The sequence below is a fragment of the Juglans microcarpa x Juglans regia genome, chromosome 5D, assembly GCF_004785595.1.
Source record: "Juglans microcarpa x Juglans regia isolate MS1-56 chromosome 5D, Jm3101_v1.0, whole genome shotgun sequence".
NCBI lineage: Eukaryota > Viridiplantae > Streptophyta > Magnoliopsida > Fagales > Juglandaceae > Juglans > Juglans microcarpa x Juglans regia.
This window is the reverse complement of record NC_054602.1, coordinates 30,947,109-30,964,955: the sequence shown is the minus strand read 5'-3', so window position 1 is coordinate 30,964,955 and position 17,847 is coordinate 30,947,109. Positions and strand designations below refer to the sequence as shown.

The window sequence follows — 17,847 nt, the reverse complement described above, 5'->3', positions numbered from 1 at the left end:
TTTTTTTGTCTTTTCTTTAACTTTCCGCATGTCTTTCTCTATCCTGGATGCTCTCATGAGAGATGGGGGTCTACCTTTCCCTCTAACAACTACTGGACTGAGTACTTGCTTTGAACTACCCACTGTGGTTGTCTCATTTGTCATATAACCAACATTGAAACCAGTGAGGGTCATCGATGGGGTTCTTCATTCTCACTATATAAGTCAATCATAGCATATAACTCATGTGTGGCATCCTCAGTATGTTTTTTTTTAACCCGCTGCATGAGTAATCATTTTATAACAGATTTTCAATAGACTTGAATATCTGCTAACATCTGGCCGCTGATCTCCTGCGTCATAGCTGCTATGGATTAATGTGTATCTTCTTTTGATGTTTTTCCTTCATCGGTCTAAAATGTACTTCTCTGGTAGGGATTTTATCCCGTTACATTTAAATACGGCCAAAATGTGCTTGCGTAATATACCCCTCATCTAAAATAAACCACAATAGCACTTTGCATCTGCATCTTCCTGACTAAAGTCCACAAAATACTTAACCAACTTAGTAAACTCCTCCACATGAACTTCATCCTCTACCAGATAGGTCTTTATTGCACCATCCCTCTTAAGTAACTCTGAATCCAGATCGATAATGCTGGCAAGTTGCAGCTGAACTTCCCTAAATTTAGCATTTGTGTACAACTCTTGAAATCTTTTTTCGATTGGAGATCTAGATATGCATGGAATGGTAACGCTAAATGAGTGGAAGTCCGCGCTATTTTCATTCTCAATTTTTTTTTTCAATGCACTATCAAACTGGTCGACAAACTCTTTTAAGTTTGTCTTAGCATAAACATAACCGTCGAAAAAAGCATTTATGCTTTCCCTGCGCTGCGTTGTACTCATTCCAGCCCAAAAACACTCTTTCAAGAAGATCGGCACCCAATGCTCACGCTCAGTGTATAAACTTTTCAGCCAGGCATTCTCATGCAAGTTGTAAGTGTTGATTAACTGATCCCAAGATTTCTCAAACTCTTCAACACTTTGGGTGTCATAAACAAATTTCATCAATGCATTTTTCATCCCACTTTTGTAGGAAACATTGGGGGATAACTTTTCAGAAACTTTTTTCAGTATATGCCACAAACAAAGTCGATGTTGGCTTTCTGGAAAGACAACAGCAATTGTATTTTTCATCGCTCTGTCCTGATCGGTGATAATAGCTTTCGGAGCTATAACACCCATACACTTCAACCAGGTCTGGAATAACCACACAAACGTCTCCGTATCCTCACTAGAAATCAATCATGCTCCCAACAGAATTGATTGCCCATGGTAGTTTACACCAACAAATGGTGCAAATGGCATCTCATATCTATTCGTCAGGTATGTAGTATCGAATGTGACCACATCACCAAAGTATTGGTAGGCTTCCCTACTACGGGGGTCTGCCCAGAAGATATTTTTTAACCTCCCTTCATCATCCAAATCCATCAGCGCAAAGAAACAGGGATTTTTGCATTGCATCCTACAAAAATACTCTTGAATTACTCTAACACCACCTTTCCCAAGTCGTGGATGTCTTACCTTGTCGATATAATTCCGACAATCTTTTTCCAAAAAGGGAAGGTTCTCAAATCCACCAGCGCCAACGACGAGAGATCCGAAGCTCTTATTCATTTGGATGCCAGTTTCATCGTTGATATCTAAGACTCTTTTTACGGAGTCACTCATTTCTCTATTACATCGAAAGAAGCGAGATTTATTTGGACTGAGGCCGTGGTTATGGATATTATGAATTGTTGTCAATCGGAACTTTCCATAAACTTTTAAGGCATTATTCTTTGCCTTACATTCTGTTTTTCCTGTCGGACGTGGTCTGGCGACATTCAACGTCCTATTCCGGGCCTTCCCACCACGGACACAACCAAGGGTGACATATCGAGCAGTCTCATCATCCCCCTTCTCAGTCCTTCTTGTCATCACCCCAAACCCACATTTCTTAGCATACTGCTTATAATAATTCATTAATTTTTCAAAAGAATTAAACTCCATCCTCGACTCTGGCTCCTCAATCGTATTACCATCAACTACATCCTCTAACTGAGATGTCCTGGCAATGCCATCCTCAGTTTCCCGTGAATCTGGTGTATCTTCTTTACTTTCTTCTACTCTAAAAGAGGTACATGGAATATCACTGTGCCTACAATCAGGCGGTTCCTCTATGTTTTCAACCCTTCTGCTCGTAGCGGAGCTTGTAGTCATGAGAGGAGTCGGGTAACCAGCATTCTGCAAAAAGAGCGAAAAATCAATAACATTAAACTTAAAATAAAAAATAGGCCAACTTATAAAAACAAAAATACAAGAACACAATAGTAACCGTGCATGTAATTTTCAAAGTTTGGACAAGTTGATGGTATATCCTAACATGTTATTATACAACTTATTCATGTATTTTGGAAATAAATATCAACTCAACATAGTCTTACAAATATAAATATAACATACTGTGATTGGGAGATTTGAGCTACATGGTATTAGTAGAGATGAGTGTTCTTCCCCTTTTTCCATGCTGTATCGGGGATGAACTGCATGATTCCACAAGAGGAATTAAAACTGGCCATACAAGTAGTCCATCCTGAATGCAAAACTCTAAAATAAACAAAACTTTCCTATGCTTCCATTAAGCAACAAAATCATTTCTGGAATACCATGATTCCAAGACATTAAAAATATCTCTAGTACTTGAAAATGTTTTGTTGCTTTTGGAACATGGCGGGTAAAAATATCTCTCCCTGCTTTCTTTCAAATAGATATGCTCAATATGTTATTTAATTGTTGTACAAGGGAAAGAAGTTTGCTTTTGGTTTGCTGTTCTCTAGTAAATGTCAATTTGATGTCCGTTTAATAAAGAAAAATCATATTTATCTTGGAGAAATTTTATAATTTGTCATTAAGTAGAAACAATTTTGAAGGTCTTGTGTTTGCTCTGCTGGAGTGAATCGTGTGAGACACTTGGTTTTCATGTTGACTGGATGGTCATTCTATTTTCTTTTATAAATGCATATGACAATTAATTTCATTACTTGTTTCTATTTCCAAGCTAATATTGCAAATGTTATCAGCACCATTCAACAGGGTCTTTGAAGACAAAATATTTAATGAATCAACATTTAATGCAAATGTTATCAGCGCCATTCAACAGGATCGTTGAAGACAAAATATTTAATGAATCAACATTTAATGCAAATGTTATCAGCACCTGCTACATTTGCTTTCTTCCTCTCCAAATCAACATGAAATATTTATATGCATCCTTTTACTTAGCTCAAAAGCACTAGCTTGTACGTGCAAAACATCACAAATAAAACAAAATAAAATGTGGCTCCCGCTTTTACTTTAAGTTCAGGTGCAAAAATTGTTTGTCCCTTCTCACTTTAATGTGAACTTTCGGATTTTTGCTTGCATTTCAGTGGGAAAAAGAACTGCAGTGGGAGCAAAACCCAAGACCAAAAGTGGGAAAAAAAAAATTGCAACTTCAATGTAAAGAACTGCAATGGGAACAAAACCCATCCATTTTGTTTCTATAAATAGTAATCCAGGTTGAGAAACCTCAGTCAAGAATCAAAGAATGAAAAATACAATCAAACCTCTCAGTCTACCCTTTGTTCAAAGAATCAACGATATAGAAAAATAGAAGCATAAAACAGAGGAAAATAGAATCAAACCTTAGTCTACACAAGACGGCACGACGGCACTCTCTCAAACACAGAAATCGACCACCGGCGCAGATAAGGGTTCGACGGCACGATGGGGGTTCGACGGCACAGCGACGCAGTTTCTTCTGGGATGGGTTTTCGACGCCACGATGGGGGTTGGTTCGACCAGACGACGGCAAGTAGCGGCAAGTAGACCTTCGTTCTTCACAACACATTGGGGTATATTTTGATTTTGATCTGGTTTCGACGCTCGTGAGGGCATTTTCATCTATCTGAAATCGATTTTTTTTTTAATAATATCGGCTGACGTCAGCCGGTTACACAAAAGGTACGCCATGGTGGGTACCTGTAGCAGTTTTGATTTTATAAAGGAGACAAGCAACCATATGCCAACTTAGGCCTTAGCTAGATTGTGCAGCTTACTACTCTTGTATCAAATTGTAATTTTGTTTGTACAAAAATGATTGCGCCTAACTTATATATGTGTTTTAAGTATAGCTGACTTTAAATTTATCCATTCTACATGCAAGCCCTCGGCATGAAAGCCTCCATGAAAACCCTTTTAAAAAAATGAATTTCACTAAAAATCTTTTTCTGATAGGACCCACTTTTTTCTCATATGACTTGTCTGGCCGTGCCTGCATACATGGGACTTGTACAAGTTATTATCATACATACTAATACCTACTAAAGTGATAAATTTAAAAAAAAAAAAAAATCTATTTACAAATCAGTGTGAAAAATATATCCTTCACACCATGGATATGACAATATTTGATTTGTAAAAAATTTGATTTTTTTTTTTTTACAAATTAGGTATTGCCATATCAACAGTGTGAAAAATATTTTCTCTGACACCAACATATATACGAGTAGAACTACTCTATCTATATTTTAAGTAGTAGCAATGCTGACAAGAGCTTGATGGTGATCTAATAGTATATGATCCGGTTCTCCAAATAAAAAACCTGGATTGGAAACCCACCTTTGTGTAAAAAATAAAAATAGTAGCAAGTTAGCGACGCTCATTATGCATACAAAATTGCTACAAGCAACCAGGGTGGGTAACCCCTAGGGAATTGGTTGTGCCATGTCAGTGGAGATATTTTTCTTCTCTTTAATCTATTTGCATCTTCAAAATTCTCCAACTATATCTGGTAATAATCCCATATTTCTTTAAAAAAAAAAATCTCATATTTTAAAGCACACGATTCCACTTCGATTCTCTTAAAATCCTTTTAGAAAATCTCATTTTTGCACCTTTATGAGCCCTAGATTTCTGATTTTATTAGCTTAAAGTTTTCCTTCATTTTCCTTCGTTTTATGAGGGATAGGAAATTCTCACGGCCCCATGACTACTGTGCTCAAATTCACACCTTCCAAGGAAACGGCTTCATTCTCGTCACCCTGTTTCGCTGCTTCATATTTAACCACATGCACGCCGATCGCATTGCTAGCTCTCACTACACTCATCGTACCAAGTGGGATGACCTCTATATGAACACCCCCTACCACTTCACTTCCTTTAAACTCGTGTCTTTATGTGGCGAGTTCATTAAAAAGGGTATCCAAGTATCCGATGACAGTCAGAAAATAACGTAAGAGTTGTAATCTTGATAAGAATTCAAGGGAGAAATTTAGCACTAAGTGTTGTACCATACTGAGCTCGGATGGGTACACACGGGAGGTGTGGTCTGAGGACAAGATAGTGATACAAATGGGCAATTCGAGCTTGCATACGGTTCGTGGGAGCGGCGGTGCGAGCCCCGGGTCCGACAGTGGTAGTTTTGGGTCAAGTTCGAAAGATGGGGGCTGGGGAAAGTCCAATGTGGGGAATATTTTTTTTTTTTTTACGCCGAAGGTGATTCGTATGGGGCTCGAGTACCTGGAGGGAGTCACCATGCTGAAGGGGTTGAAGAGGAATGGAGCTGGAGTGAAAATGAAGCTTGTTGAAGACGAATAGAGGATATGAAAAAGGAAGGAAGAAAAAACATGGAGGGAAGAAACAGAAAAACGAGGCCAAAACGTCCATTTTTATTTTTCACGGGGGCAAGGTTCCCCCAACGATTCCCCCAAGCGGATTGCATATCATATTTTTCTTATGCATATATATGCATTTATCGATCTCTCTTCCATCCTCTAATAACTTTTATGATTTGCACGATCTCTCTCTTCTCTCTCTTTATTATATTATGAGTGTATTGCATGTTCAAACGTGCATGTTCGATCGTTTATTATTTGGTTTAGAAATGACCAAAATTAGACCCCATATGTATATACATACATATATATATATATATATATTAAATTATATCCCACCAATTAGGAGTAATGCTCGCAGCCCCACGCACGTACAGACGTGAAGAGATGTGACGAAGCAAACTCTTTTGACCGTTTCTTTTCCTCCAAATACATAACGGTAACTAACTACGTACCTTCCCCCTCCTTTTTCTCTCTTTCATGCTTCCTCCTGGAGCTAAGTCCCAATTCCTTCTCCTTTCCTCACGTTGCTGCAGACTTACCATTTTACGAATGCACCAAAAATGGAACCCAAACGAACCATGACGATGAACTGGGATGGCCTCGGCGACGACGGTGACGAAGATGCCGACCGCTTCCTTGAGTCCAATGATCGCATTTCCTCCGCCGTTTCCCTCGACCTTGCCTCCTCCTCCGATGACGAAGACTTCGACGAAACTCGTACATCCTTCGCCTCTGCTGTCTCTTCTCTTCGCTCTGCCAAATTTAGAAACTCGATCATCTCCGACTCCGCTGCTCCTGATCTCAACTATGATATCTGGATGGCTACGCCTGGTTCCATCAATGAACGCCGCAAGCGCCTCCTCCAAGGAATGGGCTTGGCCACGACCGGGATAACAAGAAAGACTTCCTTAGCTTTAAACGTGTTGTTTCCGATAAGTCTTTGTCTTCAAGGCCTTCTCCTCCTCCTCCTCCTCCTCCACCACCACCTCCTACTAATACTACTACTTCTGCATCTCCTTCTTCTCCAAGTAGAGATCAACTGAAACAAGTCGAGCCTCTGCATTCTCATTCTCGTTCTCCTTCACCCTCAGATACGCCTTCGCCTTCGCCTTCGCATTTACCGATCGTTCTAGTTCGGTCACGATCCGACGGGGACATTGAGATGTTGTCAATACCGAAACGGAGGAAAGAGGACCTAATCGGTAAAACATCGAAGCAACGGCTCACACGAACCTATTCGATGATATTAGCGCAACATGCTCGAATATGTCCTACGTATCTGGATGCCATCAGAATATCGCCAAAAGAAGCTGGACAAGTCTCCTCCAGACAACCAATTCGGCATAGCGGCACCCTGTCGCAGAGCTGTTTCGGGGCTTTCTTTCTAATCAAGAACTTGGATACGGGGAAAGAGTTCATCGTGAGTGAATATGGGGAAGATGGGATGTGGAACAAGCTCAGTGACCTTCAGACTGGAAAGAAGTTGACAATGGAAGAATTCGAGAAATGCGTCGGGTATTCTCCGGTGGTGAAGGAGCTAATGCGTCGAGAGAACGTGTCATCGAGAAATCTGAATAGTATCGATGGGAATGAAATCGACAGAAAAGTGGGCGTGAATTCGTATTTCTCGAAGAGTTTGAGAATGAGCAAGAAAGGAGGGGCTGCTCTGTTGAAGAACGTGAAGGGTTTGGCTAACTCGATGAGTGGAGTACTAATTGGTGAAAAGGAGAGGGAGATTTCACAACTTCCATCGGCGCCAGTGCTGGAGCAGAAACTGGGAAAGAATTCTAACTCCTCAAAATGGATAAAAGCCCAGCAAAGTGGCAAGTCGTGCAAGGAGCTCTCCGCTCTGCATTTGTGCCAAGAAATTCAGGCTCATGAGGGGTCGATTTGGACTATCAAGTTTAGCCACGATGCGCGGTTTCTTGCAAGTGCAGGAGAGGACCGTGTAATTCATGTGTGGGAAGTGCAGGAATGCGAGGTCATGCCTGTGAGGCTAGGTGAGGAAATTGGATATACGACCCCGCTTCATCATTCCTTGTCTGCTTCTGGAGAAAGACCTAATCCAACTCTTGGTGAGGCTATGTCATTGCCATCAGAGAAGAAGAAAAAGGGAAAGTCTAGCTCCAGAAAAGGGAACTCCATACCCGACTATGTTCACGTGCCAGAAAGCATGTTTTCGCTTTTGGAGAAGCCTGTCTGTTCTTTCCAAGGTCATCAGGATGATGTTTTGGACTTGTCCTGGTCTAAATCTCAGGTCAGTATGGTACAACAATTGTAGACAACATGATCTTGTACATTCTAAAAAACACTTCTCCAAAAATCCAGTATTCTGCCAAAGCCAATGTGGTTTCATGATGTGTAACAGTTCTTATATGCATTATCATTCAGAGATTGTAGTATAATCAGGTCCAATTTGAATGGATTTGCAGCTGTTGCTTTCATCTTCAATGGACAAAACTGTTAGGTTATGGGATTTGGAAACCAAGAGCTGTCTAAAGTTGTTTGCCCACAAAGATTATGGTAAGAAATCTTTACATTCCCAATACTATAAATTTACAGCTTTGTGGTTGGAGTTTGCATCTTCAAACCCCCTTAATTTGACAGGTATCAAAGCATTGCTACTCTTCTCTCTTATGTCCAACCATGTTTATTTTAGACCTAACACCACATTGTATCCCTAAATTACTTTGGCTTTCTGAATGTGGATTGGTTCTGCAGTAACTTGCATACAGTTCAATCCGATAGATGACACTTATTTCATCAGTGGCTCACTTGATGCAAAAGTTCGAATATGGAGCGTACCCGATCGACAAGTTGTGGATTGGATTGACTTCCATGAAATGGTCACTGCTGCATCTTACACCCCTGACGGCCAGGTCCAGTTCTAATTAATTACCTTTTGTCTCCATATATATATATATATATATATATATATATATATATATAGTTAGTCTACAGTTCCCATTTGGGAGACTGCTCATGCAAACTTATACAGTTATGTTTAAAAAAATTTTAAAATTACAATAATATCTTTTTTAAAATGATATTTTTTCTCTTTTTACCCTTGTTCATTAATGGAACTGCATACACAATCTCTTATTCAGAACTGCAAATAGAATTTCTCACATATATATATATATATATGTATGTATGTATGAAGCATGACTTTGTTCCTTCAGTGACAATTTATGTTTTGAAAGATGTAGGGTGCCATAATTGGTTCACACAAAGGAACTATTCGCACATATAGCACAGAAGGTAAGGATGAGTTGCTTTAGTACTGCAACACTAAAAATTCAGTCAAACCCTTGCGGCCTAACGTTATTATACTTTCGAATGCAATCTTATAAAATTGCAAATCATAAACCTTAATTGGTTGCATTTTATTTTGTGACCTTACCTAGGTTGCAAATTAGATCAAATAAGCCAGATTGATATTCAAACAAAGAAGAAATCTCAGGCTAAGAAGATCACTGGCTTTCAGGTAATCAATCTTACTTGTGTAACCTTTTTGTTTTCATTCCCTAAAGGCATGTTATAACTTTGTGAATGAAAAGTTTGCCCCAGGAAATCCATCTGAAGTGCTGGTTACTTCAGCTGATTCCCGGATTCGAGTTTTGGCTGCATCAGATGTCACTCATAAGTTCAGAGGTATTTACACAGTCATATTAAGTAAAAAAATGTCTCCTGATCCACCTAAAACATGCATGTTTTTACCATTTTTTGTCGGTAAATCTTATTGGGTTTGTCAATGTTGGATAGCAGGTTTCCGAAATACTAGTAGCCAAATTGCAGCCTCTTTTTGTCAGCGTGGGAAATATATAATCAGTGCAAGTGAAGATTCCCAAGTTTATGTTTGGAAGCATGAAGAGCCCCGAAATGGATCAGGCATGGGAAAAAACAAGAGCTTAATCACCACCCATTCACACGAGCATTTCCAGTGTAAGGATGTTTCTGTAGCAATCCCATGGCTTGGCACCATAAAGGGTGAACCACAAGCCATGCCAACACAATCAAAAAGGCAGTCCAAACGCTACCCCACACAACCAACTTCAATTAATGGGTCGCCAACCAGAGAAGACAACCTTATAGCCAACAGTAAAAGACAGTTGCCACCACTTCCCAAGAAAAGCACCAATAACAACAATCTAGAGAGTGCTTCAACACCCCAAGAAGATGTCGGCCTTGCTCTAGTTTCTCAAACAGATCAATCTGGGATCGGAGAGTCATTCAATTCGGTTTCGAGCTCAGGTAGATATGGTGATTCACCCTCTATTTTGACTGCTAGGAATCCATCAGCATCATCTTCATCTTGGTCTTCTTCTCGGTCTTGGTTTGATGTTGGCAATAACCATGTCGCCCATACCATCCAACCAACAGCATGGGGCTTGGTAATTGTCACTGCCAGTCTAGGAGGTGAAATCAGGGCATACCAGAACTTTGGATTGCCGCATAGGATTGGCCGCCAAACCAATCTCTTCGGAAGCCCCACATGAGTTGATTTCTGTTGATGAAGATAGAATTAATATTCTTTTCTTGACAAAACTTCAGCATACAATATGAATTATATACCTAAGAATATAGTTCTTTGATGTGGAATTAGTTGCCCATTTTCCATAAATTCAAAATGCAGGAATGGTACTAGTTCACATTGTAATTAATGCCAAAAGTTTGTCGCACGAATATTTGTAAACTGTTTTTCTTTTCTTTTTCTTTTTTTTTTTTATATATTTGGGGACCCAGCCACCTTCATTTTGGATGCTGGAGTTATGTCAATCAGGCCACATGCCTTTGACAGAATATTTGTAAAATGTAGTCAATATAAATCAAGGTAATTTTTGTACGTATCTACCTTCGCTCAAAACCAGAAAAATGTTTAGAATTTCTACACATGATCATAGGGGTCATAATCTCATGTAATTTTAGCTCACAGAACAAAGGGAATGGAGCAAATCCCCAAAGTTCAAGTCTCGTGTATATGCCTCTTTATTTCATCTTGATTGAGAATAATTGCATATTTACCTTGCAAAAGAAACTCTGGTTTGGTCTCCTTGATCGTGCTTTTTAGGGTGCTTGCAGAGGAAAATTCTCTGGCAGATGTTGGGGGTGCTAGCTTGCACACCAGATTCTAGTATTCTACATTTGGTTAGATCACTTTCATACGGGTTTCTTCAGTTTCATATTGATTCTATAAATGTTTCTTCGCTATGATGTAAATAGACATATATAATCATATATGCCTCTTTTGGTTGATTGTTGTCCGAAATATGGTTGAGATAATTGAATGAATGATGCTTGATTTGGAGAACTTGCTCATGAGAGAAGCAAGAACATAGAGAGAAAATTCATGGGTTAAGTTGAAGGAACCGAATATTTTTATCACTACAAATTCAAATGAGAAATACTTTAACCACAAATGGATTCTACAAAAATAAATTCACATAGTAACATGACTTGATGTGGTACATCAAATTGTAAAGTTATTTTTATTGCAATATAAATCTAACGGATCATATGAAACAACATTAGTTTACTTTTATATAATTCATTTGTATCTGTGGCACTTTTTAATTTAAAGAGACTATGGAATTTAATGAAGATTCCATAATAACTAACAAGATGCCCCATGATAATTCGACATTTACAAAAAGTTTATAATCTAAAATATGTTTCTCAAATATGAAACACGAGCTCGAAGGTATACCTAGTTGGAAAATGAAGAGCAATATTTATCAGTAGACATCCTTCAAAATCTAATTTCCCAACTTGGAAGTAATTAAGTAATTTGGGGATTCTTGGAGAACTCTCGAATATTACAGATCCCTCTCTAAAAGTAGCTAACGTATACTTTGAGATGGGAGGTAACTGGGAGAAAATTGAGGAGCTAGTGGGGAGTAACCTCTGTGAAAAACTGAAAATTCAAAGTATCGAGATTGTCATAGGTCTTGATATTCCTATACGGAGAGTTGAACAAAACGGAAATTTCTCTACACTTTCAGCTCGGCAATTCACATATGATCACAGAGACAAAGTGGAGCGGGCTAAATTGATCTAGCATAACTTATTGCCCCGTAAAATTTCTACTATTATGTGGGGAGGTATATATAAGGCTTGCCTTTTGACCAAAACATTATGAAGTTGAATGTCTCTATGGTCTCAAAATATTGATGTTGTAAAGTGGTTTCTTGTAAGTCCTTAGATCACTCGCTTCTAATGGGAGAGATGCCTAATTATGTTTGGAAGTCATTTGAATCAGTCCTGGGGCTGAACGGTATCTTAGATAACTGTTGTGTTTGGAATTCTCCCTTCTATTATCAGTCGATTCCTGTGGCTATACAGATGTAAAGCTTGCATGGAGGGGTTGCTGAAACAGGGGAGCAAGTGTGCTATAAGATCAAGAACTTTTTAGCTCAGATTATTCATATCAACATGACTAAACCTTTCCTCAAGACTTTAGATGTTGTAGTTTTAAAGCAACTCATTGATTATATGCCTGTCAAAAATAAGCAAATTCAAATTTTGAAATAGATGCACCCTGCACTGAATTTTGTTAAGTTTAATGGGGACGAGAGTAGCATCAGGAATCTTGGAAGAAGCGGAGGATGAATTATTAGAGATGAGAAGGGTCACATGATATTTACTTTTGTCAAATATTATGGTATCAATTCCAACAATATCGTTGAGATCCGAGCCATCTCGGATGATTTGAATCTCTGTGCACAGATGAATATAACTCATGTTGAAGTAGAAACTGATTATCAGCTTGTGGTAAACTGGTGGGAGAATGGTGGGCTTGTCCCTTAGAGGAGTCAGAAGTACTGGAATGAAGCTATAATTGATGGCGTATTCAATGGTGGTTCGGATTTTCCACTCTTTCAGATAAACGAATCACGTTGCAGACAGATTAGCTAAGTTGGGTTCTAGTGGCAAGGAAGCGTTCTTAGAGAACAAAAACCAAAGTTTTGAATTCCATACCGGTTGAAGTACTAGAGCAGAATATTTCAATATCGGTACGTTTTGGTGTACCGTTTTAGGATAGTCAATATATATATATATATAGAAAAATTATATTCTAAAATAATATCAATACAGTCTTAAAAATATATATTTGAACAATTCAATAGTATTTCTAAGTTTAGTATTTCTAAGTTGTAATTAGTTCTCAATCACATTAATAAAAAAAAATCAATGTAAAAAAAAACTGCTAAAAAATATAAAATATCTTCATAAAAAAAAAAAACACAGTGCATATAGACTGCCATGGGCCCCTTCCGACAATCTGTTGTTTCTGATTACCTTGGAAAGATCATAAGGTCTAATTACCTCTTTTGCCCATTTACTTTACTTCAATTTATGTATTAGCATTTCTTGAGTATTTATTTCTTTTTTGTTAGGTTTTAAGGGCTTTATTAACTTGCTAGTACGGAAAAGGATGTATATATCTATGATGAAAAGGGTTGAGGCTTTTACAAGTTTTTCATTTTCTTTCAACATAAATATCATGTTTGTATACATGTTTGGTTAGTTTTATTTTATTAAGGTATGCATCTTGTTTTCTGTTTTTGTTTTAATGCTTATTTTATTATCTTGTATAATGCTTAGTTATTTATATAGTTGTTTTTTATGCTTGGGTTTGGATTTTATGATTTATTGTAACTATTAGGTGTCCGATTGTAATCACGGTATCCCTCCGCTATAAGTGAGGTTATTAATAAAATTCGGGTATCATTCTCTTTCTAAAAAAAAAAAGAAAAAAGAAAGAAAGAAAGAAGTAAACACAATCAAAACAAATTGACTAAAATTATCAAGTGCATGTTGTTTGCCAAAGTAGTCTAATTTTGAACATTTTCCTATCTACAGTATCAACACAAAGAGTAGATTATATAACACTAGCATTAAAAATATGTGAAGTTTAAATATAAGTGACAAATCGATTGAGTCATTGACAATATAAGTCATCAAGAGTTTATAATAATGATTTGAGCAATGTTCATTATGATCTTTAAATTTATCATCAACAATCATATATGCTAACATGACATATTTAAATGATTTCATATATCTATCATTTAGATTAAAAGTTCCTTAAAACTTATCAAATCAATAGATATGATTAGAAATAATGAAATGATCTACATACGATGAATGATAACATTGAACCCATTATATATCATTGCATGTATTTGGATTAGTCGAGGAGAACTGCTACATACATAAAGATATTATATAAAATAAACCCACAAATTGATGTAGTTTCATGAAATTCGTTAGATCTATTTTATAATAAAAATAATTTTACAATCTGACATATCACATCAAGCTACATCAGTTTGTGGGTTTACTTTTATATAATCACTTTGTGACTAAATTATTTTCCTTAGTCGAGACAAGTTAATATTCAAACTAAACATGTAATTGAACAGATTACACTTGCATATTGAGGATCACCATAAACTTGTTCCCTCTTACTTGCAAAATGGAAGAGAAGTATTATACATGGAAATAGATTTTACAAAAATAAATTTTCTTATAAATTAAGTTGTATCAAGGTGGTGTGTTCTCATCCATGCTTGCAATGATTGTTTTTCTTTCTGAAATGGAATGGAGTGTGTGTAAATATATATCTAATCTATTATAATAAGTGGTTATCTAACTGTAAATAGTAATTTTTGTTTTTTCCTTTAACTTTTCTTGTTTTTCCGTTAAATCCGTTAAGTCTTGTTTTACTAAAAGGTCCTTAAAATTCTTGACAATTTGACGTGTAGTTCCCTTATAGAGTTTAATGAAGGATCATGTTTTACCAAAATGTCATTAAGACCTATGACCATTTGACGTATAAATCTCTTGTAGAATTTAATGAAGAATCATATTTTACTAAAAAACCCTTAATAGCCCCACAGTTAGATACTTTGCTGAAATTTAGATTTTTTTTAATGTTGATTTTTTGTCTTTCTTTAGGTTTGTATTTTCTTTTTTTAGTCAAATAAACTACTGTCTTTTTTATTTTTTTTATTTAAATCATTATGTCAGATGTACCCGTAGACTAACGCACCCGGGGCCGTTTCCTAGCGTGCGTGTGTGTATATATATATACTAGGTGAAAGTAATGTGCAAAGCATGTTTGCCTAATTTAATTATATGATTATTTTCAAGAATTAGTCCCTTCAAGGGAGTAAATGAGCTAACACCGTATCTGCAGAGTCCAAATCACAATGGCAGGATGAAGATGTCAGGAAAACTGACGTCACATTGGGGAGTCGATTAATCAAGGTTAGCAGAAAAATACAAGCTTGTATTTCAAAAGAGAATATGGCACAAAAGGTTTCATACTTGAGTCTATAAACAAAATGCACTTTTGTATTGACATAAAATAGCATATTCAATAGTTTCTTGATGACCTTGAAACCACCAAACAATTCCCTTAAGACAGATTAAACAAGGAGATTGCACTACACACTGCAAAGCAATTGATATGACAAGCACAGCATATGGGGCTCATTCATGCTTTTTTTCACGTCAACTATTAATCTCTATCAACAACACAATTTTTTGTGGGATTAACTTAAAAAAAAGTTACAAAACTATGAACGCCAATAACTTTTCTCTTAGAGGTCCTGGAAAAGTAGCTTACTCCTTAAAAAAATTCTGCATTTGTTGTTGACCTTCAGCCACAACCATGGGCTCCATACCCTGAAAAGAAAGATGAACGTTCACATAAAGGTCCATCTCTGCCATTCCCTGTCCAATTCAGATGAATCATTCAACTCATCTCCAAAACTGTCCCATATAGGTCCATCTCCATCCTGCAAATGATCCCCAAGACAATCTAGAAAAAAGATGAATAAGATATACTGCTGCTAAACTACCAAAATCTCATATTCTACTCCAAAAGAAATTTATGCCATAATAATTGTGAAGATAACAATTAAAGAAAATATCTTGCATGAGAAATTTCAAAAGGTAATTCTTGAGCAGAAAATGTGACGTTTTCTTAAATAATTGAAGAAGAAAATAATGTTTTTCTTTTTGAATGCAAACAATAGCAAAATGGGTTCACTTTCATTTTGAATATCCAAAGTTGTTTTGCCTTAAGGATGTAAAAGGTCAAAGCAAATGTATTCGATCATATAAACGCATGGGAAAAAAGGAAGGTTTTGCTAGTATCAAAATTCACATTTAAGCATGGAAATCTTTTCTTATGATAATGTCATGCAGACAAAGAAAGCAGCTACCAGAGCAAGGGTCTCTTTAACTTTCAATTGCTGAAATTTATTTATAAAAGAAAAAAAAGAAAGGAAATGAAACAAAAGAGCTAAACATAAGAAGTTCTTCTCTTTTTTCAATTAACTGAAATACCCATGGAAATGCACGCGACCTCATGCATCATCCATCCTTATGCAGGTTGGAAGTGCCACTCAACACAAAAATAGAAAACGTAAATAAAATGTAAAAAGCATTTGATCATAAGTTTCTTAGCCAGATTTGCCTTAAAACATATAAATTAAAGTAATACCATGCAAATCATTTTCTTTACTAACGAAAGTTGAAGAAGAAATTAAGTCTGTCTTGGATAGCTTCAGACTTTCAGAGTAAAGCTCTTCAGCAAGATTGTCCTCCATCTGTACAAGCATAAACAAGTAAAACTAAAGTAATAAAGTCCTGCATATCAATAAGTAAAACACCACACAAAAAATGAGGATTTTCAATAATGAATTATCCCAACGGCAGTATTCAGATAAATCGAAAAAATAAAAACTTCAAGTTGCATGGTGCTTGCATAAACACAATCATCAACTTTAGAGCACCAAAGTAGAGAACATAAATGGGCATGCCTGAGTACACAGGTATTTTATATGAGAGAGGTGCCAAAAACCCAAAATGACACATACGCACACAAATTCCACATGTAATCGATGCAGTTCCAAAGCAGAGATTTGAGTAAAATAAAATGACCTAGAGATTTGAGTAAAATAAAATGACCAAAAATACACAAAAGGAAAACCGATGGAATTAATGGAAAATCAAAGCCTGTGTCCAATAAGACATTTCAACAAATACAGAGAATGCCCAATATGAAACCAAACATCAAAAGTGTGAACATTTACCACCAAGATCGATATTCCACAGCAAACCAGCAATCCTCTATAAATTTGTTTTTCAAGTTCATATAAAGGAGGATAGTTTCAAACAGAAAAGGTAGAATTTAATCACAACCACAAAAGAAGTCGGCTACCCCTTTCCTGGCTCTCTCTCCTCTTAGCTGTCCTTTAGTCGCAACCACAATCTTAGTAGGAAAGTCAATGAGGAGCTCCTAGCATATTTTGATCATCTTAACAGATCTCATTATTCTTCTTTGCCTGCCAGTTCAAAAAAGTTTGAGGGTAACTGGTGGTATCTGATTAATTCTCTTGATGATAAGTAATCGAATCAGAGAAAAAAATAAAGGTTACCATGATCGTGGTTTACGGAGGTGCTGTCTCGTGCCTTCTTGGCAATCAGTTTAATTGCCTTAGCTATAACCTTGTTTCCCAAAAATAAATATTTTACATGGAAAAGGGTATAAGAAATAGAAAGGCCAACACATAATGCGATAAACAGAGCAGTTTAAATTGGCAGTGTAAGGCTAGTGAGTACTCCAAGATAACAGTCAATTTGACCCAACAAAGGGAGACAATATTAGAGTTTAGCATTCCAAAAGCCATAAATGAATGTATTTATCCAAGCTAACCTTTAAACTTTCGTTTCTTGTTAGCTCTCCTCCTCTTCCTGTCTGCTTGCGTAAGCTCAACTTCTTCTTTAATGTCACCTTTGCCGGTGAACACTTCCTCAGGGGCCAGCATAGCAAAATGGGTCCCTCGCTATGTTTAGACTTACTTCTTGGAGGAAGTCAGCCACCTCTTTCCTTTCAGGACATTTGAAATCCATAAATTCAAAAAACTCAAGAACTTGCTCACGGGGACCCTGATACACAATCTGGGTCCCCAGATTTCAAACCTAAATGCACAACTCAAACAAAAACCAAGATTTCAAACACACTCAAGAGCACATGCAAAAGCTAAAGTTTCAAAATTATTCTATCCAAAGACAGCAATGACACCAAGGCCTCGCCTTCGACAATGAAACCAGCACATTTATCCGCATCGCAGCCATCAGTGGGCTT

The 17,847-nt window shown here is 36.9% G+C and overlaps 2 protein-coding genes across 2 annotated transcripts; one reads left to right on the top strand and one right to left on the bottom strand.

Moving 5' to 3' along the window:
• Window positions 1–1,287: 1,287 nt before the first annotated feature.
• LOC121265899 (protein FAR1-RELATED SEQUENCE 5-like) lies at window positions 1,288–5,174 on the bottom strand. Its single transcript, XM_041169563.1, has 2 exons — window positions 5,061–5,174; window positions 1,288–2,271 (listed from the first exon to the last, which is right to left on the bottom strand). The coding sequence occupies exons 1-2, from the start codon at window positions 5,172–5,174 to the stop codon at window positions 1,288–1,290; spliced, it is 1,098 nt and encodes a 365-aa protein (XP_041025497.1).
• A 946-nt stretch (window positions 5,175–6,120) lies between these two features.
• Window positions 6,121–10,376, top strand: LOC121264052 (WD repeat-containing protein 44). The gene is made up of 8 exons (XM_041167099.1): window positions 6,121–6,609; window positions 6,717–7,941; window positions 8,117–8,207; window positions 8,406–8,563; window positions 8,894–8,945; window positions 9,092–9,171; window positions 9,245–9,338; window positions 9,453–10,376. Exons 1-8 carry the CDS (start codon window positions 6,245–6,247, stop codon window positions 10,181–10,183), a joined length of 2,796 nt encoding a protein of 931 aa, XP_041023033.1. The 5' UTR covers window positions 6,121–6,244; the 3' UTR covers window positions 10,184–10,376.
• Window positions 10,377–17,847: the final 7,471 nt, after the last annotated feature.

What these genes read in the sequence shown, in the direction of transcription:
- LOC121265899 (XM_041169563.1), bottom strand. Translation starts at nt 5,174, where the DNA reads ATGAGTGTAGTGAGAGCTAGCAATGCGATCGGCGTGCATGTGGTTAAA. An exon ending in AAGGTGTGAATTTGAGCACA is followed by an intron (nt 2,272 to 5,060) that starts GTAGTCATGGGG and finishes CTCTTTTTGCAG; the next exon opens with AATGCTGGTTACCCGACTCC.
- LOC121264052 (XM_041167099.1), top strand. Translation starts at nt 6,245, where the DNA reads ATGGAACCCAAACGAACCATGACGATGAACTGGGATGGCCTCGGCGAC. An exon ending in TGTCCTGGTCTAAATCTCAG is followed by an intron (nt 7,942 to 8,116) that starts GTCAGTATGGTA and finishes ATGGATTTGCAG; the next exon opens with CTGTTGCTTTCATCTTCAAT. An exon ending in GTTTGCCCACAAAGATTATG is followed by an intron (nt 8,208 to 8,405) that starts GTAAGAAATCTT and finishes TTGGTTCTGCAG; the next exon opens with TAACTTGCATACAGTTCAAT.